The sequence below is a fragment of the Dama dama genome, chromosome 5 (genome assembly GCF_033118175.1).
Source record: "Dama dama isolate Ldn47 chromosome 5, ASM3311817v1, whole genome shotgun sequence".
Lineage (NCBI taxonomy): Eukaryota > Metazoa > Chordata > Mammalia > Artiodactyla > Cervidae > Dama > Dama dama.
The window spans coordinates 4495555-4520958 of record NC_083685.1 but is presented as its reverse complement, the minus strand read 5'-3'; the positions used below and the strand labels follow the sequence as shown (position 1 = coordinate 4520958).

Sequence of the window (25404 nt, the reverse complement as noted above, 5' to 3'; positions counted from 1 at the left end):
TGTGGTGACAGACTTTCTTTATAAACATCCGGAAGGAAGTCCTCTGAAATGTCCCCTGAGGGGGTGGGCATGGAGCGGCCTGGCACCTAGTCAGGACCAGGGCTGCACCTGGCGGGGGCAGGGGGCGCTCAGGTCTCGGAGGGGCCCAGGCTTGAGTTTCCCACGCTCCATGGGGCGCAGCGGGAGGGGGCCTCGGTGTGCGCCGTAGGAGCCCTTCTCTTGGTTGTGGCCGACTCACGAGCTCGCCAGGCAGGGAGGAGGGGCTCAGCCCCAGTGGACGCTGGGCTGAAGGGGCCACCCCCCAGGTGGGGGTGCCCGCAGGGACGGAGGCAGCTCCTGGACTGGCGGCCAGCCCACGGGGTACTGGAACACGGTGGCTCTCACGGGCTCAGCCCTAGACCCAGAGGGAAAGACGGAGAATTAAGAGTGGGGCGCCACAGCCCAGGCTGGGGCGCTACCCCACCCCGCCCAGCTCACCCTCCCCAACACCCCAGCTGTGGGGGGGGGGGGGGGGGCGCTGCCTGAATCACCAGTTCAGGAAGGCAGAGCCTCAGAAACACGTAGGCTCTTTGAGCCTCCCCTCTAGGAATGCGCCCAAGGAAATAGTGGGGGTTGGGGGCAGAGACAGCTATGAGAGATGGGAGGAACCCAAGGAGTCCACCTGTGGGGAAGGGGTAAATGGATAAACATATGCACGTTCACAGCAGAGAATGCTATGCAACCTGTGTGAGAACAGGGGCCGACTTATATGCACTGATGAGGAAGGTGTCATGACATACTGCGTGAGGGGGGTAGAAAAAGCAGCTTATAAAATAATGTATATAGCATGATACTATTTTTGTTTAAAGATATATAACATATATAAATGCATAAAAAAAAAAAAACCTGGAAGACACAGCAAAATGTTAACAGTGGTTCTATCTGAGTGGTGCAATTATGGGTCATTTTTTTTTTCTACTTCTTTTATACTTTTCAAGAAAAGTTTTACAAGCACGCAAGCCTTTGAAATCAGAAAAAAAAATATTGTCTAAATTTTTTTTTTTTTTTATAAAGCCTCATTTCTCACGCTATTCACTCTCCTCCCCCTTGAGGTCCACCATCCTGAGAGCCGCCTCCTGGGGACCAGGGCCTGTGTGAAGCACGCAGCCCCGCTGTGTGCAGCCTGGGGCGGCCCTGTCCTCAGGGAGCCTGCCCCACCCGCTGCCTCCACAGCTGCTTGATCCTCCTGGACTTGAGCCCCACGCAGGCTGCTGCTCGCGCTTCAGCCTGCCCAGCCCTCCCCTCAACCCCCTCACCCCCAGGCCCCGCATTCAGTGCAGGCGAGGTCCTGGCGGCTGGCGGCAGGCCCGGGGCCGGCCATGGCCAGCTGTCTGCAGGAGGTCTGGAGGCTTGGGGCCCCTCTCTGGCCTGACCCGCCGTCAGACCCAGACCCAGAGCGAGGGCTTCAGGTGGCCTCGGGGCCTCCCGAGGCGCGAGGACAGGGAATCCCTGCTTGGCTGTCTGCTGCCTGCTGGAAAGCGCAGAGAGTGGCTCCCACCGTGATTTATGGTGTCGGGGAGACGTCATAAACTCCAGCAGCCGCAGAGAAGGGTGGGAGTGAGGCGGGGGGCCTTGCGGCTGCTGGAAGGGATGCCCCGGCTGCCCGCCAAGCCCGGGCTTCCCGTGGGGCCAGGGTGCCCCGCTGCTCCACAGAAAGGGTGTGACCCATCGGGGAGCCCTGTCCTGCCTCCAGGACCCGGGGCAGACGCCCGGGCGGCCGAGGGCTCCCGCCAGGATAAGGGCACGCACGTTCCCCAGGCCCGCAGGCCCCTCCAGCCCGCACAGAGCGGACGGGGATGTGGGCGTCTGGTGTGCCTGGCACGGGGACAGGGGCAGCTCTCCTCTGTCGCTGTCCTCTGCCCTGGGCCCAGTTAGGAGGAGAGAGTCTCAGGGAGGCGCCTGGGCTGAACAGGAGCGCCCGGCTCGGGGAGGGGTGCAGAGGGGAGATTAAGATGGATAAAGTCACAATCTGAAGCGCCAACAATGGAAAGCAGGATGAGCCCTGGCCTGGCCGGGGATTAGCCTGCTGGTCTGAGGCCGGCCCCCTGCTCCCAGCACTGCCCGCTCCAGCAGGCCCCTCAGGGTCAGTCTGCTGGGGTGGGGGGTGGGGGACACACAAGCAGCAGGCTGGGGCCCCCTCCAGCCTGCATCTCCCCTTCACAAGGAGGGCTGGCCCGCCTCAGCTTGAGGGCTCTGCTTGGCCTTGGGGGTTGGAGCCTTCGGGGCTGGGTGGCCCCAGGTGGGCCAGGCAGCCATTTGGGCCCTGTGTGTCCTGGTGGGGGGGGAACAGACACACCCCGAGAGGTAGAGGGGCCCCCAGGCCCGTCCCCACCGGGCGCCTGCGGCACTAACACCTCGGCACTAACCGTGGTCCGCCACCGGGCAGGCCCCTCTCCCCAGATGCTCTCCTCAGCCGGCGTGTCCTGGGGCCGCACCACATTGCTGACGCCTGAGCTCCGCCTGAGCTCTGGGCCGTGAGGGGGAGGCCCAGGGCGGGGCAGGCCGGGGAGGGGAGACGTCTCAGCTAAAGCCTGAAGGATGAGTCTGACTCTGCCAGGCAGACATGGCGGGGCGGGCAGTTCCAGGCCCAGGAAGTAGCACGAGGCGCCCCGAGATCAGGAGCGCCCACCACATCTGAGAAGCCGCCAAGCGTCCCAACGGGACGGGGGAGGTGAGGAGGTGGCCCCCACGGGCCACAGAGGCGGCAGAGAGTTAGCCAGGGCCCTTTGAGGTGGGCGGCGGAGTCCAGGCTCCCCTGAGGGGGAGGAGGCCCGGAGCGTTTCAGCAGGGGCTGGGGCCGGGGAGTGTTCTAGAAGCTGGTTGGGGTGGTTGTGTGGAGGATGGACCTCCAAGGTCATAACCACTCCTGACGGGACCAGAGGGAGGGGCCGTCACGCTCCAACATAAGAGTCGTGGCAGTACTGTGTGTTTTCAAGGTCGGGGGACAAACTGGGCACAGATTTAAAAGCAGGATTAATTTTAAAACAGCTTAACGAGCTCTCCTCACTGGGGCATGGAGAAGGCCAGAGGCTTGGCCCTCACCTCCTGTTCTAGCCTCAAGGGGAGGCCTCACCCCATAGACTGTGCCGGCCGGGCCACTGACCATGAGGTGCCACCGCAGACATCACCGGTTCTGGAGCCCCGGTGCAGCTGGGCGCGGGCGACCTCACCATGTCGGGCAGCTCCCGAGCACATCCCGTAGCCCTCTTCCTCCCTTCTCTCTCAATACCTGGGGGAAGGCCCCAGGAGCCCTGGCTCTGGCCTTGGCCGTGACCTTGAGGGGCAGAACCTGGGAGTCTGACCCAGGCTGCTCCTGTAGGAGGGGTGAAGGGCACCCTTCGTCTACTCCTGGGCCCAGGCAGCAGCTGGGTCAGCCCCATCCCAGCCCCCTCCTCAAGGCCAATGGCGAGGAGTCTGTCACCCCCCGTGCCATCCCGGCTCTGCCCACTCAGAGCTGTGTGCCCCCCAACACGTCACACCTCCCACAAGCCTCCCTTCCCCTTCTGCAGGGTCGGGGCAACCGTGGCCCTCTGGCAGGGTCTAGAGGGGACAGTGACCATGATCCAGCCCCTCCCTCTGGGAAGGGACACTTGGTGATGTGGAGTCAAGCTGCCTTGGCCACCTGCCCGCCTTCAGCCAGGGCAGACTGCCATAAGGGGGGAGACACCAAGGCTGGGCACAAGGCCAGGCACGGGAACCTACAAGCGAGTGCCCGTCGGCCTCTGGCCAGGGCCTGGGGGCCAAGAGCCCCGATGTGGCCCCCCTGGGGAGTCCGATGTGGGCATCCGTGTCTGGTCCCTGGGCAGTTGGTGGCGGCAAGGGCGAGCTGGCTGGGGTCCTGCTCCTGGAGGGTGCGGAGGCGGGACCCCAGGGCCGTACCTGCTGCTTGGGGCAGAGCTCAGCCGCTTGGCTCGCTTCTCCAGCCAGTCCTCCAGGTGGACCTCACGAAGCTCGGTGACGTCCAGCGGCCATTCCCTGGCCCGCCTCTCCTCTGGGGGGACAGACAGACTGGCGAGTGGGGGCCATACTCACTCCCACGCTCCCACATGGCAGGTGGAACCTTCTGGGGTGGGGGGCACAGGCTGGGAGGCCAGGAGTGAAGCCTCTGGCGTCTCCACCTGCAGCCACCTGCCTCCCCAGGCAGCACCCCCGGGCCTCCCTGCTTCCTCATCAATGGAGACCTAACCATGGCTGCCCCCCGGCTTTCTGGAGGCGGACACGGGATAACGTGTGTTGAGAGCCTGGTCTTCAGGAGGGTCCAAACCCTCCTGGGGTCGGCGAGGCAGTGTGGGCTGCAGAACAGGGCAGAGCCTGTGTGCTCCCCGCTCCACGGGCCATCGGTTCTGAGAGACGGCGGTGGGGAGGGCCTACAGATATAGCTGGCTGCTGGGATGCGCCGGCCTGGCCCATGGGCCTCACTTCTGCCCTGGAAAAGCGCGGAGAGACCTCTGTCTGTGCCAGGGCTGCGGCCGCACTGCCACCAGCCCCCTGGGGCAGGCACTGCCCACAGGGTCTGACTGGGCAGAGGAGAGTGAGGCCCATCAGGGGATGAGGGCGAAGGCCAGGCCGCCCCAGACGCTCACTGGCCACGTGGAGGGAGGCCCTGCGCTCGCCGGGGGCTCAGGCAAGGCTCTGTTTCTCCATGGGCTCAGTGAGGGGCAGCAGAAGATGGATAAAGACCACCTAAGAGGGAATTCCCTTTTCTCTAATTGCAGCGGTAAGACGTGAATGGCAGACAAAGGCTGACAGGCCGGTCTCCAGGCGGACGCTGACCTTGCCCTGAGGTCAGGGAAGGTGCTCTCTTCATCCCCTTGGACCCAGAGCGGCAACAGGGGAGCTGCCAGAGGCCGAGGAGGGACCCCAAACATGTGGCCTGACTGAGGAAGGGCGGGTGGGTGTACAAGAATGAAGGGCAGGCTAGCAGGGCCCCGGCGGGGCTGAAGCACACCCTCAGGACTCCCGGGCAGGAAGCCATGCGTCTCACTTTAAACCCAGCCGGGGACACGGACGGGAGCTTCTGGCTCCTTCCCCACTCATGCCCAGGGTGAACGGAAGGCGGCTCCTGAAGCCACGGGCCACCCGACATGGCAGTCACAAAAGAGGGGGTGGGGGAGACGCAGGGCAGCAACCCCCCCCGCACCCCCTGCCCCCAGCCCAGGGCCCTCGGAGACGCACCCTCCACCTGGACGCTCAGCTCCTGCAGGTCTCGCTCTGACATGTGGGAGAATCTGCAGTTGGAGCCAAAGTCGCACTGGCCTGCAAAGGAGGACAGAGGTACTCGCCGCCGGAACGGCCTCCCCGGGCTGAGGGGCAGCCTGAGGGGGCCACGCCGGCGCAGGGACTAAGAAGTGGCCACCCCAGCCCGGAAGAGGCAGCTGCACTCTGGCCTGGCCACAGGAGCTGCCAGAACGGCCTGTCTGGTCGCCCAGGCCCTGCTCACAGCCCTTCCCTGGCCGGAGACCAAAGTCCACTGTGGCCTCTAGTGAGTAAGTGAGTGAAAGTCGCTCAGTCGTGTCTGACTTTTTGCAATCTCATAGACTATACAGTCCATGGAATTCTCCAGGCCAGAATACTGGAGTGGGTAGCCTTTCCCTTCTTCAGGGGATCTTCCCAACCCAGGGATCAAACCGGGGTCTCCCGCATTGCAGGTGGATTCTTTACCAGCTGAGCCACAAGGGAAGCCCAAGAATACTGGGTGGGTAGCCTGTCCCTTCTCCAGGGGATCTTCCCAACCCAGGGATCAAACCGGGGTCTCCTGCATTGCAGGTGGATTCTTTACCAACTCATCAGGGAAGCCCCTCTGGTGACTGGGCTCCACTAAGCCTCTGCAGGCTTGTCCCCCGTCACCTCCCCCTACCCCAGCCCCATCAGGCTGTGGTGGGACCCTGCGAGGGCCCTGCTGCCTTGCACCCGCCCCCTGGGGGCCCCTGCCCACGGCGCGTGGTTGGGGGTGGGGCATAAACAGCTGGACTGCTCCCCAGAAAGGCTCTCACGGCAGCGTTGTCTAGGAGATGCCAAAGTCCAGGGTGGCTTTCCGAATCTCAACTGTGGAGACCAAAAAGTGTCTCAAAATAACAAGAGACTGTGGGGCTGGGGGAGGGATAAACTGGACACATACACCCTCCTGAATATAAAACAGATAACTAATAAGAACCTGCTGTATAGCACGGGGAACTCTACTCAATACTCTGTAACGGCCTATATGAGAAGAGAATCTAAAACAAACAAACGGTGGGTACAAATATACGTATAACTGAATCACTTTGCCGTACACCTGAAACTAATACATCACTGTAAATCAACACTGTAAGTCACTGTAAACCAACTGTAAATCAACCCAATAAAAATAGAGGTGTCCTAAGACAGCCTCGCGGACCACGTCGTGTTCAGGACACACTGGGGGCAGCGCCGTCTCCTGAGGGGAGCGTAGCCATTCACCCCGCTTTCTGAGGCCAACAGCAGTACCTGGCCCTGGTGCCAAGCTCCTTCTTACAGCTTGCTAACCACCATGGTATTCTTCTTTGCTTTGGCTGCGAGGAAACTCAGGGCCAGACCCTTAGTGAGCACAAAGGACCTCGGGGCAAGCCTGGAGGAGACGAACCGTTCTCCTGCCCTTGCCCTATTCTTCCTACCCTAGTTTTCACCTGCCTTTGGTTCCTCCACTTGTTGAGGTTTCTGTCTCTTTGAACTACATGCATCTTTATTAGCTGGGTACTGAGCAGGGAAAGCAACACCCAGCACCCTTTGTTCGAACTCTGAAGCTTCTTGCTATTGTTGGACCTGTTAGCGTCTCCAGCCGTGCCTGCTGGGAGGGAGGGCGCGGTGAAGGTCGGGCTCCCAGGCTAACTTAATCAGCCAGTCTATTACACCCATCAGTGTCTCCTGGATTGACTCGCAGGCTCTCGCTCACCCAGTGCTTGCTTGTCCTGGGTGACCTGATAAAATCACACACTGAGGTCTGAAGAGCTGAGGCTGTCATAAGGCACACCCCCCTGGGAAGGCCCCAGGGGACTGAGACCACGAAGCGGGCTCGGGGTGGTGGCTGGGGTGAGTGCGGGGAGCGGGCTGTGCAGAGGTCCAGGCAGGCCGGATGGGTCCCTGAGGGACCCGGATGGGGCAGGGCAGCTTACCTGTCAGGAGAAACTTCCGGCAGGGCCTCTTGTTCTGCTCATCCAGCAAGATGGCAGCTGCGTCTGCAAGGAGACAGAAGCCGGGCTCAGACTGGCTGCAGACGGGCACTTCCTACCACTGACACCAGGGAAGGGGAGAGCGCCTCACCCAGCGAGGAGGGTACGAGGGGACGACCACGGGCAGGAACGCGGGGGAGAGGGAGCCGAGCCTCAGAAGACCTCAGCCCCATCCAGCCCAAAGCCAGGACGGGTGTGAGGTCAGGGACTCTCAACCATGCACAGTGGATCACCAGGGGAGTTTTTTTTAAGTCCTGGTATCAGACGGTTTAGTCGTTAAGCTGTGTCTGACTCTTTTGCGACCCTATGGACTGTAATCTGCCAGGCTCCTCTGTCCATGGGATTTTCCAGGCAAGAATAGTGGAGTGGGTTGCCATTTCCTTCTCCAGAGGATCTTCCTGACCCAGGGACTGAACCCCCATCTCCTGTGTCTCTTGCACTCCAGGCGGCTTCTTTACCGACCAAGTCACCAGGGAAGTGGGTTTCCTGGGCTTCCCTTGTGGCTCAGACAGTAAAGAATTTGCCCGCAATGCAGGAGACCCAGGTTCAATTGGAAGAAGACTTCTGTGTACTGTCATTGCAACTTCCTAAGACTCTCTAGCCATATGCTTCTCCAGGGGATCTTCCCAACCCAGGGATCAAACCTGGGTCTCCTGCATTGCAGACGGATTCCTTACCATCGAGCCATCAGGGAATCCCATATTGAATATTAAATCTTACATGTTAGAATTTAAATTCTGTTAACCTTGTGTGTTCCTTGGTGGACAAGGAATCAATTGGTCAAAATCCGTGGGTGAGTGAGGCCCATGAGGACGGCGCCCTGGCTCAGAGCCCTCACGTCGCTCTGGAGGAGGGGGTGGCCAGGCCCGGGCTGTGCACTTAACCCTGTCTGTCCACCACCTTCTCCAGAGGCTGCTGGGGTAAAGAAAAGACCAGGGGCTTCGGAGCCTAGATTCACAGGACCCCAGGCAAGCGGCTTAATCTCTCCATGTCTCAGGTTCCCCACATGTAAAATGGGAGGAAAATGCTCACCTGCTGTGAACATTTAATAAGTTAATGGATGGAGAGCACTTGGCAGAGGACGCCACACATTAGAATTTTGCCAGGAAAGTGGGGCTGGGAGCAGGCTCAGCACCAGGGTCCCCAGTGACGCTAACGTGCAGCCAGCAGTGGAAGCTCAAACAAGTGCAGCTTTTACTCCATGACCTCCTCATAAACCCGTCCTACATGCAAGCAGGCCCATTTTGCAGATGGGAATACTGAGGTTCGTGCAAGGAAAGGGCCCACAGGGAGGAACCGGCAGCACCGAGCCTGCGCCCCGGCGGAGAGCCGCAAGCCCGCCTTCTCCCGCGAGGCTGCGGACTCCCTGGGCCGAGCCTCCCTGGTGGCTCGGTGGGCAAAGAGTCTGCCTGCGACGCAGGAGACACAGAAGGCTCGGGTTCATCCCTGGCTCAGGAAGAGCCCCGGAGGAGGAGCTGGCGATCCACTCCGGTGTTCTCACCTGGGAATCCCAGGGGCAGAGGAGCCTGGAGGGCTGCCGTCCACAGCGGGGCAAAGAGCTGGACACGGCGGGGCTGACAGATGGACGGGCGCCTCACCTCAGGTGGGCCAACTGACGGCCGGGGGCGGGGCTGGGCTGAGGTCTGCAGCTAGCTATCAGAGCACTCAGCCCGGCCTGCCTGCCTGCTGGAGCGTGGGTGGGGCTGGCAGCGTGGGGCGGGGTCCATCTGCCGGCACTAGGCTTGCTGCTCAGCCCGCCCGGCTGGTGCCAGAGGCTTCGCCTGGGGAGGTGGGCTGGTGGAAGGCATCTGGACATTGCTCAGAGCCTCCCCTGCCACCCGTCTCCCAGGCAGGACAGAGAAACTGGAAGAGGGGCTGAGTCTGAGTCTTGACAAGGTTGTCAAGACAACCCTATGGGGAAGGGCTCCAGGCTGCCCAGCATCTGGCTGCTGGCTCCAACTCCAGCCACACAGCAGAAGCTCCAGGCAGCTTTTCAAGTCTACTGAGTCCCAGCCTGCCTGTCTTTCCCAGCTTCTGTTTTCTTTCATCTGAGGGGAGGGCTTGAGAACTGTTAAAATGCTCCTCGGTGATGCTGAAGTGCATCCGGGTTGAGAATCCCCAGCCCAGGCCCCGCCTCTGCCCGGCATTCAGGGCTCCCGCGGTCTGACCCCACCGGCCCTCTCGCTTCAGCTCTCTGCGGCCCTGGGTCTGTTTGCTTGTTCATTGAGACATTCGCCCGGCAAACATTTCCCGGGCACGTCCTCGGCGCCAGGCACTGTGCCAGGATGAGGACTCAGCGGAGGACAAGTCAGACCTGGTCCTTCCTTCCACTCCGACACTCACACTAATCCATGCGGCGATGAGCGAGGTAAATAGCCAGCACGCGGCCAGATGACCTGTCCTGGCCCAGGGGTCGGAGAGGGCGTCCCGGAGGACACTTTGGGGGAGGGCAGGACAGCAGGAAAGGCCTGGCAGCTGAGAGGACAGTACTGGCTGTGGCCAGCGTGGCTGGAACTTGGAGGGAAAGGTCAGCAGGGCACAGAGGCCTGGGCAGGACAGGGGTTCCACCCTGAGCATGCTGTTGTAATGGGGCCTAAGGTCACAGAGGAGAGGGGCCCTGTTTTATTCACCCTTAGGTCTTCAGAGCCTCTTGGGCAGTCAGGCACGTGCCAAGTGCTCCCCAGCCCCGTGGCCAGCTTCAGCCCTGCTCCTCGCCCTCTCTCTCCTGCTATGAGAACACCTGCTCAGGATGGAGCCCAGGCTTTTCCCTAAGCCGAGGGCAGGAACACCAGCTCCTCAGAGAGACCCTCTCCCTGTCCCCGGTGTTCCCTGGAGCCTAGCAAGGGGTCTGAGAACGGAGCCTCAAGTCAGAACTGCGGGGAGAGGACTGCGCCTTCCATCTGCCCCTCCGAGGGCCCGTCTGGCCCAGGGGCCAGCGGCCTGGGCCTCTCTCTTTGGCTTCTCAGAGAGCCCAGACCAGGGCGGTCACTGGCCCACGGCGCTTCCCCGTGGATGATCAGCGCGATCAGAGACCAGGGCTCCCCCAGCCGGGCTGCCCGGCCTGCAGCACTCACCTCGGAACATGTCGTACCAGAGCTTCTTGGCCTTCAGGTGCTGCAGGCCATTCAGGTGCTTCTTGCGGTTGTGGAGGTTGTCCTGGAAGGACCGGTCACAGTAGTCGCAGAAGTAACGCTTCCCCATGGTGACCCACGCCGGGAGCTGCCACTGCCTGCAAGGTCAGAGCGCTGGGTCAGAGCGTGGAGGGCACGGAGTGCAGAGGGGCGCACCGGGGCCCGGCCTGTGCCAGGGGAGAGAGGCTCCCAGACCGCCAGGGAGGGACCACACGGGCAGATACTCAGAGCCTGAGATGCCACATTCCAGAGCGGTCATTGACAATTCTTTATTTTTTTTTCACTCAATTTTATTTTTTCAATTTTGTTATTTTTTTGGCCCTGGCCACACAGCATGTGGGATCTTAGTTCCCCTAGCAGGGATCGAAACTGCACCCCCTGTGCTGGAAGCGCGGAGTCTTAACCGCTGGACCGCCAGGGAAGTCCCTCTTTTACCAGTGCTGATGCCCAGCTTCTATCCCGGGCCGGCGAAAGCAGAGCCACAGTGGGGGAGGCTGGGGGGCATCAGGGTGTTTCAATGCTCCCTGGGGGTTCTCATCTGCAGCCAGGCTGGGGAACGGCCACCTGCCCCCCACTGGACAGCCCCCCACAGGGCCCCCCCACACCTCTCATCCCCCTCTCAGAGCTGTGCTCCTTCCATCTTTGCTCAAACACTACCTTCTCAGTAATCTCCCGTGACTATTTCATTGAAAACGGCAGAACCCTCGGCTGGGCTTTCCCATTCCCTGCTCCACTTTGCCACCTTTGAAGTGGCGTTATTTGTTATGTTTATTGTGTTGTTTCTTCTACAGGAATATACATGCTTGCGGGCTGGGGTATTTTGTTTTGTGTGTTTCTGAAGCCCCCAAAGTGGTGCACAGTACAGAGAAGGCAACCAAATGTGTGTTGAAAAAATGAACGAATTTCCATTTTCCTTATGCGAACAACTGAGTTTCAGAGAGAGGAAGTGACTCGCTCAAGGTCACACAGCTGGTACGTGGAAGGCAACCCCTGGTGCCCGACGATCCCGCCCGCTGGTGTCCGCTCTTCCACAGCCAGCTCGAGGCTTAAGGAAGCCAGAGGGCTCGGGCAGACATGCAGGCAGCTGAACGCTCAGGTGGTGGTCACGGAGGGAAACGAGAATGGTTCAGGGTCTTCAGACCCATGAGACCCCTCACCAGTGGTAACCACCGCAGCCAGAGGCAGGTGGCAACTCTATGACTCATGGCCAGCCCTTGGGTCCCCGTCTGGTGTCACAAGATGAGAGGACAAACGGGTCCACTCGGGGCCACCAAGTGGGATTGGCAAAGGGCTGAGCCCAGAATCGTCCCACACTTTTAAGGTCCTAGAGTCTGACCCCTCCTTTCCCAGAGCCGGTGCCTGAGGCCCTGAGGAGGAGAGGGCAAGCGACTTCCCCAAGGTCACCAGGTAACAGCCCGGGCCCAGCAGCAGAAGCCCTGGCCTCCCAGGGCCCGGAGAATACAGATAAAGCTGAGAGCCAATCCACAGGGCAGCCGGATGGGGATAGATACATCTTGGGATGTATCCCTCCTGATAATGGGGAGGGACACAGAGACAAACGAGCCCCCTGGAGAAGGCCGCTCCTGCGGCAGACAGCAGCCATTAAGTCAAGGGCAGTAATGGATCGGGAACAGACAGTCACTCAAAATGAAAACGTATAAAACCTCTCTTCTCCTATTACCGCTGAGAAACCGCATCCCAGACACACGGACTTGATATATTAAATTTGGCAGCTCTAATACACCCCGTCTTGCCAATAAACTTATAGGAATTGGATTGAAATTGTAAGAGATGAACGTTTAACCAAGAGATGAGTGCTTAACCAAGCCATTCACGAGGCCTGAAGCAGCTCAGAGGAGAGGAACGGACAGGGGGAAAGGCCAGGGGAGGGGCGTCCCTCGGGAGGCTGTGATGGAACAGGGGCTTTTGGCAGACTCGGCTGAGCAAAATCCCCCAAGGCACTGGGAAGCCAGTTGCGTGACCCCAGACCCCTCCAGGCCTCTACGTTCAAGCTAGGAATACGGGGGCAGTGGGTCTGACGGGCTGGCTAATTGCTTAGCGAGCAGCACACAGAAGTTTGCTTATCCAATGAATTATTACTAAAAGAGAAATAGCAATACAGGGCTTCCATGGTGGGCTCAGTGGTAAAGAACCCGCCTGCTAATGCAGGAGACATGGGCTCGACCCCTAGGTTGGAAAGATCCCCTGGAGAAGGAAATGGCTACCCCCTCCATTATTCTTGCCTGGAGAATCCCATGGACAAAAGAGCCTGGTGGGCTATGTCCATGGGGTCGCAAAAGAGTTGGGCGCGACTTAGCAGCTAAACGTCACTGGCAATGTGAATGACACTAACAACGTCTGGCATTGCGCAAGTGCACGATAAACGTTATGTAGTATCTGGTTCCACTGAGCACGTACTACAGGCCCGCACTGGGCTAAAAGCTCCAGAAGGCGTCATCTCATCGAATCCTCAGGACAACCTGTGAGGTTTCAGATGAGGGCTCTGAGACTCCCAGAAGTGAAATGACTGAGCCAAGATCATGCTGCTGGACGGCGGCCAGGCCCGGCTGAGAACACAGCGGGGACGGCTCTGGAGCCCACACTCCCCATGGCTAAGAGAGTCTCCTCCCAACAGATCATACCGATGACAGCTTTCCTCTGCTGTTTACTCACAACACCCCCAGGACCACATGGCGCCTTCAAGTCCCAAAAGGTATGTATCATGATCCCATTTACCAAGGACGAAACTGAGGCCCAGAGAGGGGCTCTGGGGTGCTCCAGATCACACCTCCAGGAAGAATAGCAGGTCTCGTCATGCCTGGGGCTCAGGTCTGCTGGGAAAGCCACCCACCAAGCCACCAGGAAATGAAAATCTCACACACACACCCCCCCAACCTACCCAGTGACACCAACTCAAACGATGAGCCCCTGGGGCAGGGCTGCGTGTGTCTGTGTATACGTGTGTTCGTGCATTCCCCGTCTCTCACATGCACAAACCACGGGGGACACGCCAGTCTCAGCTGAAGGCTGCCGCAGCAGCGACACCCACCCATGCCTCCTCCCCCCTGCCCACCCAAGCCACCCCTCATCGGGCAGGGGAAGTGCTCAGCCATCCAGGACAGGTCAATGGGCCGTGCATCCCATCCCAGCTCTGCCAGGCTGTGGCTCTGTCACATGCCCTCTCTAAGCCTCAGTCTCCCCGCATGGAAAGCAGGAGGTAGGTAGTTAGGCCAGGAGATCTCTAAAAGCACACATACACACACACACACACACACACACACACACACACACACACACACACACATGTAACACAGAGAGCCTGGCCCACAGCAGGCCCTCAAGAAACGTTGGCCGTCATCACCATCATTATTACTGGCCTCCATAAAGCCAGGGTATCAGTGCCCAGTGACCTCTGTGATCAGCTGCTCCATAATACAGATGAGGAAAGTGAGGCCAGGAGAGGGGAAGTGAGCTGTCCGCAGCACCCGGCACAAGGCGGCACAAGGCTAGTTCGCAGCCCCACGGCAGCCTAAGACCCCCGCCCACACGGCAGCTCTGCCGGCCCCTGGTGCCCGGGGAATGCGGTCAGGGGAGCAGAGCGGCTTTACGGGGGCCAGCACTTCCTGCCGCCTCCACAGGCCTGACCCCAAGAGGCAGAGGCCCTGTCCCTGGGCAGGAGCTGGCCCCCAGCAAGGTGACCTCGGCCGGGCACCGCCCAGGTGTGAACTTCCAGGGCTCCCGACCTCCCGCTCCAGTGCCCCGGCGCACATTAGGAGGGGCGCGGCTGCAGAACGCTCTGGACAGACACACAACCTGGCAGGCGGGGCGTGCCGGGCGTCCTTGCACAGGGCACAACCTGCAGCACCGCACTTGGCAGTCCTGAGCGGGAGGGCAGGGCAGGGGCGGGGGTGGGGACGGCCGGACGTCTCCCTGGCGCCCAGATGCCAGCATGGGGTGCTGACTAAGCGGGCCCTCTCTGCAGCCGTGATTCATCCCCGTCCTCCGAGGACGCTCTGCACCATGTGAGGCAGCCCCGTCCGGGAACACAGGCCCATCCGGTCCCGCTCCCTCGCCGGGAACACAGGCGGCACTGCCTGCCCACTCCCGGAGACCAGGTCTGCAGTGGCAACAGCATCTGCTGGCTCCCTGGACCTTTGCCAGGTGACAGAGTGGCTCTGCGTGGCCACGGGCAGGGGGCAAGGCTGGGGTGGGACCACCTTCTGGGGTCACACAGGCCTGGGTTTGAATTCCAGTTCTACCACTTATCAGCTGGGTGACCTCCGGAAAGTCCTTTTCATCTCCCGGAGTCTGTCCTCAGCTAGAAAACAGGGACCCCGCCGCTGCTGTGAATTTACCACCGCGGAGAGCGGAGGCTGTGACTGCTGTTGCCATCGTCATCCGGGGGGCTCACTCCTCCCCACCAAACCTGATTCAAAACTGCAGCCAAAGTCTCAGCAGCAGACACGTCTGTCCCTCTTGCCACCTGCTCTGCTTTCCAGAGCTCGTCTCACACGCTGACTTACTGTCAAACAGGCTGCGTCCCCGCTAGAACACAGCTCCACCAGGGCAGAGAGAGCTGTTTGTCCGTCCGGCAGCCGCACCTGATCAAATGCAGAGCAGCTGCTGGGATGAGTGAGGGACCTGCCCATCCCTGCCCAGGGCCTCCCGCCTGCTCACTGGCTCACCCACCCTCTTCTCCATAAGCTTGAATATGGGGACAAGCATAAGGACGAGAAGAGAGACATGAGGCCCCCCCAAGGCAAGAATGTCACCCTCACCCTCCCCGCAGGGCTTCTGTCCCCAGCAGAGCCCCCCTGACCCACTTAGCCCACACCCAGCGGGCTCAAGGAAAGGATGACCAATGAGCTGAGATGCAGTGAGGAGCAACAGGGAAGAAAAGAGAATCAGATTTGACTCCGTCATGCAAGGCATTCTCTTGTCTGATCCTCACAGACCCTCTGAGCACGCACCAGTGCGTCCATTTCACAGATGGGGACACACGTTCAGAAACACTCACTTCCTAATTTGCTCAAAGCCACGACTGGGAGAGACTCTGATGACCTCTCATCAACCTGAGCGCTGCGGGTGGGCCGGTGGGTGCTGAGGATCCTCAGGCACCTGCCACGGAGCTGCCACCACACGTGTCAAGGCCCGGTGGGGCCATCTCTCGCCCTGGGGCCCGGCTGACCCGGGACCCAGCTCTCCCTTCCCCAGCGCTTCATCTTGAGGCTGCTCCATTGATATTCTTAGTTCCTTTCATCACGAGCGGCTCGGGTCCAGAGCTGGCTTTGGCACAAGGCTAAAATAAGCCACTAGCTCGGCCGCGGGGGCTGGGAGGCAGCCTGTAATGATCCAGGCTTGTGCTCTCCACATGCTGCCCTCGGGCTCACCTGTCATTTCTTCTGATTACGGCACCACCAGACCCCAGGTAAACAGCAAACCTCGGCCAGAGGGTGGCTTTATGGCGCGCCCACTAGGAGCACGGCAACATTCCAGCATCGCATATGCCCACCGTCTGGAGTCGGTGGCATCAGACCCGCCCCACGCGGGAGGCCTGCAGACTGCCTGCTCGAGACCCAGCTCCAACGGCAGTGCCTAGGAGACCCAAATGTCTCCCCTGATGGGCGCCCCAGATGCTAAGGGTCTCCCTCAGATGCCCCCGCGGTCTTATAGCAACCACACAGCTCACTCATCCTGGCCTCCTGAAAGGACAGAGCTCCCAAACAGGAGAGGGGAAAAATCGTCTGAAGGAGGCTCTTGAACCACACGCCCCAATTCCAAACCATTCTCCAGCCCCAAGCCTGGGCTCCCAATACCATGGGACTCTCTGCCACTGCTGCCCAAGTCACGTCTCACCCTTTCACACCTAGACCAGCCTCCCCCTGACCTTTATTTTCTTTTTCCCACATTTTAATTTCAATAACATCTGGTTTGTTGTTGCTATTTAGTCGCTAAGTCATGTCTGACTCAGGGTCCCAGGCTCCTCTATCCATGGAATTTTCCAGACAAGAATACCAGAGAGACAAGAATACCAGAGTGGGAGGCCATTCCCTTCTCCAAGGGATCTTCCCAGACCAGGAATTGAACCCATGTCTCCTGCATTGGCAGGCGGGTTCTTTACCACTGAGCCACCGTTGAGCCCCTGGATCAGCCTCGTTAGTTCAGCCCACCCTGGGCAGCATCAGATCAACCCTCTGAAAACAGCTCCTCAAATTTTTCCATTGCTCCTGGTGAGGAGCTTATTAAAAATGAAGTCTCCTGAATCAGATCCTCAGGAATTCTGACTCAGCAGATCTGGAAAAATTTGCATTCTAACCAGTGAGTCTAGCACCCCCTAGCATATACCCCCAATAAATAAAAGCTTGGAGAACTGAGGTCCCACTGTTCATCAACCTTCTCTACCCCTGCATGCCACTGGCAGCCTCTGATGAAGGCAGTCAGTCTGGGTGGACAAAGCCCCCAAATTCGTGTCCCAGTCGGAAACGTGCTGGTCTACGAACACCCTCGGTGTGCTGAAACCCTGACTCGACCGGGTGGATAAAACACTTTTCTTACTGGCTATGTCTCCTGTCACACTCCAGGAGAGATTCAAATTGAAAACAGAGGACTTTCCCAGTGGTCCAGCAGTTAAGAATCCATCTGCCAAGACGGGGACACGGGTTTGATCCCAGGTTCCAGAAGATTCCACATGGTATGGGAGCAACTAGGCCCATGGGCCACAACTATTGGGCCTGCTCTCTAGAGCTTGGGCTCCTCAACAAAGAGGAGCCCCCGCTCTCCATACGGAGTGAAAGCCTGCACACACCAATGAAGTAAAAATAAATAACAAATAAAATAAATCTTTTTTTTTTTTTAAAGACACATGTATGGAATTTGATTCGGATTCCCTGATAGTTCAGTTGGCAAAGAACCACCTGCAATGCAGGAGACCCTGGTTTGATTCCTGGGTTGGGAAGATCCGCTGGAGAAGGGATAGGCTACCCACTCCAATATTCTTGGGCTTCCCTGTGGCTCAGCTGGTAAAGAATCCGCCTGCAATGCAGGAGACCTGGGTTCGATCCCTGAGTTGGAAAGATCCCCTGGAGAAGGGAACAGCTACCCACTCCAGTATTCTGACCTGGAGAATTCCATGGACTGTATGGTCCACGGGGTCACAAAGAATCTGACATGACTAAGCGACTTTTACTTTTCATGGAATTTGATTAATGGAGACAATCATTTTTTAGAAAAGAAAATACAGGTAGAAGAGCAGCTCAGGTATCGTATTAATGTTCTTGTCCTAAGTTTATCGATAATCAGTCTATACTTGGTACTTAAAAGTGTCTCACTGAAAAGAATTCTGTTGAGAGAATTCAGAGAAAAGCATGGCTTTTCAGGAATTGATTAAATTGATTCCAATTTAAAATATAAAAAGTTGAAATTTGTAGTTAGATAATTGATAAAATGGGCTTCCCAGGTGGTGCAGTGGTAATCTGCCTGCCAATGCAGGAGATGTAGACTCAATCCCTGGGTCAGGAAGATCCTCTGGAGGAGGAAATGGCAACCCATTCCAGTATTCTTGCCTAGAAAAATCTCATGGACAGAAGAGCCTACAGTTCATGGGGTCGCAAAGAATCTGACAAGACTGAGTGACCGAGGACAAGCACACAACTGATAAATTATCTGTCAGTAATTTATACGAGACTTGTTATTTTAAGTTGAGGAGTTAGCAAAGGTTGGAAACATTGGCTGCATGTTAAACACCTGCATATAACACCTGGGGTGCTATAAAAGCTACCAGGAGTGCCCCCCACCCCCCCATATTCTAATTTCATGACAGAGACGGAACCAGTATTTTTTGAATCCCCAGACTGAGAAAAAGTGACATAAGAGAACTTGAGTAAGTCTGTTAAAAGTATCAAACTGTTTACAAGAACTTAAAATTTATCACATTTACAAGTTTAATTTATTGACTTTTCTAGTTAATTGTTTAAGTATTCTGGGGAAATTATGTTAGGTTATATATCTGAAGTACTTAAAAGGAAAATCAAATATATTAAATGTTAAGTGGAATTAAATGTGTAAAGGAGTGTAATTGGGCTGAAGATAGGGCTGAATGTTTAAAGGAATTTTGTTTGCTCAACTTGAGTTCAAATATTAATCAAAGGGAAAGTTAAGGTTATTTTTCTTATTTTTTTAGGTTTAAACATAGAATAATAATTTCTAAACTGAAAGGGATAGCTTAAAGAAAATTAGATTTTTTTTTTTAAAGTGTTGCTCCAAAATGAGAATTAACTAAAAAGGCAATAAATAAATAAAACAAGCCACAGCTTAACTTCCTGTGGTCTTCCCTACCCATCTCCCCTAAAAATAATTCCTCCCTCCTCTTAACTTCCCATTAACCAGACTAGCTGTCAGCAAGATACAAATGTTCTTTCCCAGAAGCTTCACAGTCTCCTGTCCCAACGGGCTACCAAGATGCTTTGCAAATAGAAAATAATTGGTCATGGATATAGAGCATTTCACATTTTTCCTCCCCATCCCCTCATAAGGCATTACAGTTGCTTTTACAAGTCAGAGGTAGATCCAGGTTTCCAATCTGGTCCCTGCTTTTCAATACCACACCTACACAAACAACTTTTATCTCTGGCTCAGGCCTCTCCTCTGAACTCTAGATTCAAATCCCCCTTACCCTCTGGACAGAAGCAGTGGCAGATTTTTATTTTCTTGGGCTCCAATATCACTGTGGATGGTGACTGCAGCCAAGAAATCAAAAGATGCCTGCTCCTTGGAAGAAAAGCTATGACAAACCTTAACAGTGTATTAAAAAACAGAGACATCACGTTGCCAACAAAAGTCCATATGGTCAAAGCTATGGTTTCTCCAGTAGTCATGTATGGATATGAGAGTTGGACCATAAAGAAGGCTGAGCACCAAAGAACTGATGCTTTTGAATTGTGGTGCTGGAGAAGACTCCTGGGAGTCCCTTGGACTGCAAGGAAATCAAACCAGTCAAGGAAAGGACATCAACCTTAAATGTTCCTTGGAAGGACTGGTGATAAAGCTAAAGCTCCAATACTTTGGCTACTTGATTCAAAAAGCTGTCTCATTGGAAAAGACCTGATGCTGGGAAAGAAGGCAAAAGGCGAAGAGGGCGGCAGAGGATGAGATGGTTAGACAGCAACGCCCTATCAAAGAACATGCATATGAGCAAACTCTGGGAGATAGTGGAGGACAGGGGAGCCTGGCGTGCTGCAGTCTATGAAGTCACAAAGAGTTAGACACCATTTAACGACTGAACAATAACCACCTCCATTTGACGTCTGAGGAGCAGTTCAAGCTTAACATGGCCAAACAGAAGCTAAAATCATTCCATTGATTTTAAGTTGCTGAGGTCAAAACTTTGATGTCATCCTTGATTTCTCTTTCCGGTACCCCCTACATCACTCACCTAGAGCCAGACATCCTGGAATGTGAAATCAAGTGGGCCTTAGGAAGCACCACTATGAACAAAGCTAGTGGAGGTGATGGAATTCCGGCTGAGCTATTTCAAATCCTACAAGATGATGCTGTGAAAGTGCTGCACTCAATATGCCAGCAAATTTGGAAAACTCAGCAGTGGCCACAGGACTGGAAAAGGTCAGTTTTCATTCCCATCCCTAAGAAAGGCAGTGCCAAAGAATGCTCAAACTACTGCATAATTGCACTCAGCTCACACGCTAGTAATGCTCAAAATTCTCCAAGTCAGGCTTCAACAATACATGAACTGTGAACTTCCAGATGTTCAAGCTGGTTTTAGAAAAGGCAGAGGAACCAGAGATCAAATTGCCAATATCCGCTGGATCATCGAAAAAGCAAGAGAGTTGCAGGAAAACATCTATTTCTGCTTTATTGACTACGCCAAAGCCTTTGACTGTGTGGATCACAACAAACTGTGGAAAATTCTTCAAGAGATGGGAATACCAGACCATCTGACCTGCCTCTTGAGAAATCTGTATGCAGGTCAGGAAGCAACAGTTAGAACTGGACATGGAACAACAGATTGTTTCCAAATAGGAAAAGGAGTACGTCAAGGCTGTATATTGTCACCCTGCTTATTTAACTTATATGCAGAGTACATCATGAGAAACACTGGGCTGGATGAAATACAAGCTGGAATCAAGATTGCCGGGAGAAATATCAATAACCTCAGATATGCAGATGACACCACCCTTATGGCAGAAAGTGAAGAAGAACTAAAGAGCCTCTTGATGAAGTGAAAGAGGAGAGTGAAAAAGTTGGCTTAAAGCTCAACATTCAGAAAACTAAGATCATGGCATCTGGTCCCATCACTTCATGGCAAATAGATGGGAAAACAGTGTCAGACTTTATTTTTGGGGGCTCCAAAATCACTGCAGATGGTGACTGCAGCCATGAAATTAAAAGACGCTTACTCCTTGGAAGGAAAGCTATGACCAACCTAGACAGCATATTAAAAAGAAGAGACATTACTTTGTCAACATAGGTCCATCTAATCAAGACTATGGTTTTTCCAGTGGTCATGTATGGATGTGAGAGTTGAACTATAAGAAAGCTGAGCATTGAAGAATTGATGCTTTTGAACTGTGGTGCTGGAGAAGACTTTTGAGAGTCCCTTGGACTGCGAGGAGATCCAACCAGTCCATCCTAAAGGAAATCAGTCCTGAATTGGAATGACTGATGTTGAAGCTGAAACTCCCAATACTTTGGCCACCTGATGCGAAGAGCTGACTCATGTGAAAAGACCCTGATGCTGGGAAAGATTGAGGGCACGAGGAGAAGGGGATGACAGAGGATGAGATGATTGGATGGCATCACTGACTCAGTGGACACAAGTTTGAGTAAAGTTCAGGAGTTGGTGATGGCCAGGGAGGCCTGGCATGCTGCAGTCCATGGGGTCGCAAAGGGTCTGACACAGCTGAGCGACTGAACTGAACTGAACCCCCTACATGCATCTGTCAGCTTGTTCTGTTTGACCCATCCCCTTAATACATCCCAAATCTGATCACTACTCTAATCCATAACCTAATCTAAATTACCATCCAGCCTCCACTCCCACCACGGCAACTTCCCCTCTTCAGTCTGACCTCTGGAGAGCAGCCAGAAATGATGACCTTGAAAGTCATCAGATCATGTCACACCCCAGCTTGTCACAATCAGATCATGTCACACCCCAGCCTAAAACCCATCAGTGGCTTCCTAGTACAATAAGGAAAAAATAAGACTCCTTATCATGGGTTATTAGGCTATATATGAGCTGATCTGAGTTACTTCACAGTCCATTCTACTTTTTCCCCTGGAACACCCCAGGACAGAGCAGTCTCAAGACCTTTGCGCCAATCTTTTCCTGTTTGAAAGGCGACTATTCATTCACTCAGGTCTAGGGTTAAGTGTTGTCCTGGGCACCCTGGCTAAAATATTACCACCACTCCCTGCCCAATCAACCAGTCTTCTGCTCTTCTTAGTATTACTTGTTATTACTGCCCCTCCCCACGCACTCTAGAACGAGCGCTTCACAAGAGGGCAGGGACTTGTTCACCGCTGAATCCCCAGTGCAGGGCCCAGGGCCTCTTACAAAACATTTACTGGACCGCCCTCGTTCTCCGAAGTTCTTGCTATTTCCATTCCCCAGAAGCAAAGAGTGGATCTAGGTCTCCCGTCTTCCAAGCCAGGTTGTCAGCTTGCGAAACCCAGGGATGAGGAATACAGGAAGCAGGGGCAGAATCGCCTTTTCCCCGGGGGTCGGGCAGAGAGACTCAGCCCCCTGGACCCGACTTGTTGCCATAGGTTCCAACTCTAGACCTGGACTTGGGGCTGACAGGCGACAGGAGTGGGGACAAGCTTGAGATCGGTCATCCGGGCCTCGCCTACGTATCCAGTCCACGTCGTGTTAAATAGCGCGGCCCGCCGCGGGGTTCGCCGACCTAGTTGGAAGAGCCCAAGTCCTCCCGCGGGGGTGGTGAGGAGAAACTCTCACTCGATGTCCCCTTCACAGAACATACCTGCTTCGACGGGGCCCGACGGCTCCGAGCTCCTCCTCCGGCGCCCTCACTGCACTGCTTGCTGGGATTCGTAGTCCTCCCGTTGGGGAGCGTTCCGCCCTTCCCAGAAACCTTTGCGAATCAAAGCGGAAACAGAACGGAAGAGGAGGAAGCGTGAGGGCTTCTGGGTGTTGTAGTGAAAATATTAAATCTTTTTTTTCTTTTTAATGCTTAGGAAGTAGAATTCAGTAACACGTCTAACCAAGCTGTTTGGGATTCCATGATCTAGATTTTAGGAGACCTTAATCCTGCGCAAGCCATCAGTTTACCTCCATTCTTCAAAACGACGCGCGCCGAGATTCAGAAGAACTACAAATCCCATAAAGCATTACACGTGGAGGCCCTTTGGAGGGAAAGGTCGTCGCGGCGCCGGCGCTCGTTCTGCAGCGGACAAACATGGCGGCCCCGACGTTGACTGCGAGGTTGTACTCGGTGCTGTTCCGCCGGACCTCTACCTTCGCCCTCACCATCGCCGTGGGCGCCCTGTTCTTCGAGCGCGCCTTCGATCAAGGCGCAGACGCGATCTACGAAAACATCAACCAGGGGGTGAGGGCCTGGACCGTCCCTGACCTTGGGCCCTTCTGAGGGGAGACAGTGGGAGTGTAGGTGGGGCGGGACTCAGTCTACTTTTACGAGTAGCGGAGGAACCCTGGATGTTTTCTATCTGTAGACTGCCGTCTGTCCGTTACCCCCCGGTATGAATCCTAAAATGTTCAACGGGATCAATAGCTCCCACTGTGCAGGGGCTGTTATCGCTACCTCCCACCCCACACACCCACTTTTCCATTGGCAGAAGCGAAAACTAAACCCTCCTGAGAGCAAAGGATTTATTGGGGCCACACCACCAGGAGGCCAATGACAAGTCAGGGCTGGACCCGGGACCCCCTGTTTCGTCTGAGGGTTTCAAGGGCACATTTGAGCGGGCGAGGGCCGTGAATAGGACATCTTAGACATTGGGGCTGGCCTTTTTAGACAGCACTTTTCAGTTCCAACGCCTTTCTGTGCTGGCAGCGGTGGTATTAATAGTGGTGAGGGGGTGAGGGGGATCGGGAGGGTATAAAAGCAGAGAACCCTGGGTGGGAATACCGGGCCTTACCACCTAATAACTTGTGTGAGTTAACCTCTCTGAGCTTCACTTTTATCTGTGAAATAGAAATGATAGTAGCTATCTCAGGGAATTATTGTGAGGATTCCATGAGATGCTGGCAAGGTGTCGCAGTAGGTGGTAGGAGGTACCACTCAAAAACTAACATTTTTTACAATCCCAGGGAGAAAGTGGAAGCATAAGATAGAGAATAACAACACCTTTTAAAATCACTGTGTGCCAGGCACTGTGCTGAGTGCTCTGCATACTTTATATCGTTAAATTAAAGTATTTAATTTATGGCTCATACTAGGGAACGTCCTGGACAAGTAAGCTGTGTTCCACCACTCTGTTAATAATTTGAAACTGTCTGGCCCTACTGCCTAGGCGGGCTCTGTCTCCTGATGTACAGCCTGTGGCCAGGGTAGCTTTCCCTCCTTAAAAGTGCTGCTCCTGTTCATTTGCAAGCTGTTCCCCTGGCCATTTCAGTATGTGGGGAAGGCATCTCAGAAGATTGTCGTAATCCACCCATTCTTGGTGCTTTTAAGAATGAGAATACAGCTAGTTCCTGACCCAGGGATCATAAGTCTGATGAGGTTAAAATAGGGCTCAATGTGAAGTATTTGGGGGCCAGGCTCTTAGGACCTCTTGAGTAATACCTGGGAGTTGAAGAAATGAGACATTTTCCAGCCTCTGTTCCTTAATAATTGTGTGCTCTGGGCGCCCAGGTCCCTTGGTCTCTCTACCTCAGTTACCTGTCGAGTGAGATCATGCATCCCGCTTCCTGACACACTCACTGAGAGTATTGTGTAAATGCTGGGAATGTGTGTCAGGCCTAGTACTGCTTCCGGACTGCCCGCTGCAAGCTGTCTGGTTGTGGTATGTGTTTCTCTCAGGCTTGTTTTAGAGTCCAGGGCTGTGGGAGGCGTTGTACAATGTCAGACGCTAAACTCAGTTTGTGGCTCTTGTCTTTAAAATGCAGAAGCTGTGGAAGCACATCAAGCACAAGTATGAGAACAAGGAGTAGCTCCCAGGAGGCCCCCGTCCAGGCCAGAAGGACCAGGTCCAGCACCAGCTGTCTGCCCAGAGCCAGGGCCTCAGCTTGAAGACATGCTCGGGTCACTCTGCACGGACCACCTTTAGCTGTCAACAGGAGATGGCGTCACCTGACAGACTCTTTAACTTCTGCTGTGTTTGAAGTATGTTTAGTCAGTCATCAGCAAATAAATGTAAATTGTCCTTGAGACCTGCTTCAGCATCTTCTTAACTACCTGCTCTTCACTTAACCGGTTATTTGACACCACTTCAAAGTTCTCTGCAGACATCTGAAGGGCAGATTCCCTTATTCTGGCTCCCCCATTAACTTCCAAAGAATTCTAGTTTTCACACCATGAGCTAGAGCTGGAGGTGTGAACCTTCAACTTTGGCCTTTAAACTGATAGCTCCATTCTTGAATCATGCAGAGGACAGCTAACTGGCTTGGCCATGGGGAAGCGCTGTGGATGCAGCTGGGGAACAAATATTTATTCTCCATTCTGCCTTTAATTTGCTGAGGATCTTTGGGGAAGCTGGCATACCTCTCTGGGCCACAGCTCATCTTCTCATGGCTGTAAGGGACAGCATGGCTGGGAGCAGCCACGGAGAACACGGAGATGTGCTGAGCAGTAGAGGGCTTGGTTCTGTTTGGCGACTGGCCTGGGAAGACGAGTGACTCACTTGCCCACCGTCTTTCACCTGGAGCCTGGCGTGATGGGGCCAGAGCGAGAACAACCACTAGCATCTGATGGGGGAAGAGTCAGTTGGGAAACTCATGCAGGGGTTGGAGAGACCCTAGGAACAACTGCCTACCTGAGGCATATCCTCCTGAAGGTGAAGTCCAGGCCTGCAGAAATCATGACCTGACAGGTCGTACAGCTCTGGGGGCC

General features: G+C 55.4%; 2 protein-coding genes across 2 annotated transcripts; one reads left to right on the top strand and one right to left on the bottom strand.

Annotated features, from left to right (window-relative positions):
* ZMAT5 (zinc finger matrin-type 5) lies at window positions 1-22461 on the bottom strand. The gene is made up of 6 exons (XM_061141573.1): window positions 22357-22461; window positions 10301-10455; window positions 7170-7232; window positions 5215-5295; window positions 3919-4030; window positions 1-394 (listed from the first exon to the last, which is right to left on the bottom strand). Exons 2-6 carry the CDS (start codon window positions 10425-10427, stop codon window positions 265-267), a joined length of 513 nt encoding a protein of 170 aa, XP_060997556.1. The 5' UTR covers window positions 10428-10455; window positions 22357-22461; the 3' UTR covers window positions 1-264.
* A 281-nt stretch (window positions 22462-22742) lies between these two features.
* On the top strand, window positions 22743-24723 carry LOC133056352 (cytochrome b-c1 complex subunit 9). The gene is made up of 2 exons (XM_061141574.1): window positions 22743-22941; window positions 24462-24723. The coding sequence occupies exons 1-2, from the start codon at window positions 22792-22794 to the stop codon at window positions 24504-24506; spliced, it is 195 nt and encodes a 64-aa protein (XP_060997557.1). The 5' UTR covers window positions 22743-22791; the 3' UTR covers window positions 24507-24723.
* Window positions 24724-25404: the final 681 nt, after the last annotated feature.

Bases quoted from the DNA above. Each gene is read 5' to 3' on its own strand.
- LOC133056352 (XM_061141574.1), top strand. From the start codon at position 22,792: ATGGCGGCCCCGACGTTGACTGCGAGGTTGTACTCGGTGCTGTTCCGC. The intron at 22,942-24,461 runs GTGAGGGCCTGG...TTTAAAATGCAG, and splicing joins ACGAAAACATCAACCAGGGG to AAGCTGTGGAAGCACATCAA.
- ZMAT5 (XM_061141573.1), bottom strand. From the start codon at position 10,427: ATGGGGAAGCGTTACTTCTGCGACTACTGTGACCGGTCCTTCCAGGAC. The intron at 7,233-10,300 runs GTGAGTGCTGCA...GTCTCCTTGCAG, and splicing joins CTGGTACGACATGTTCCGAG to ACGCAGCTGCCATCTTGCTG. The intron at 395-3,918 runs GTACGGCCCTGG...CTCTGGGTCTAG, and splicing joins AGCTCTGCCCCAAGCAGCAG to GGCTGAGCCCGTGAGAGCCA.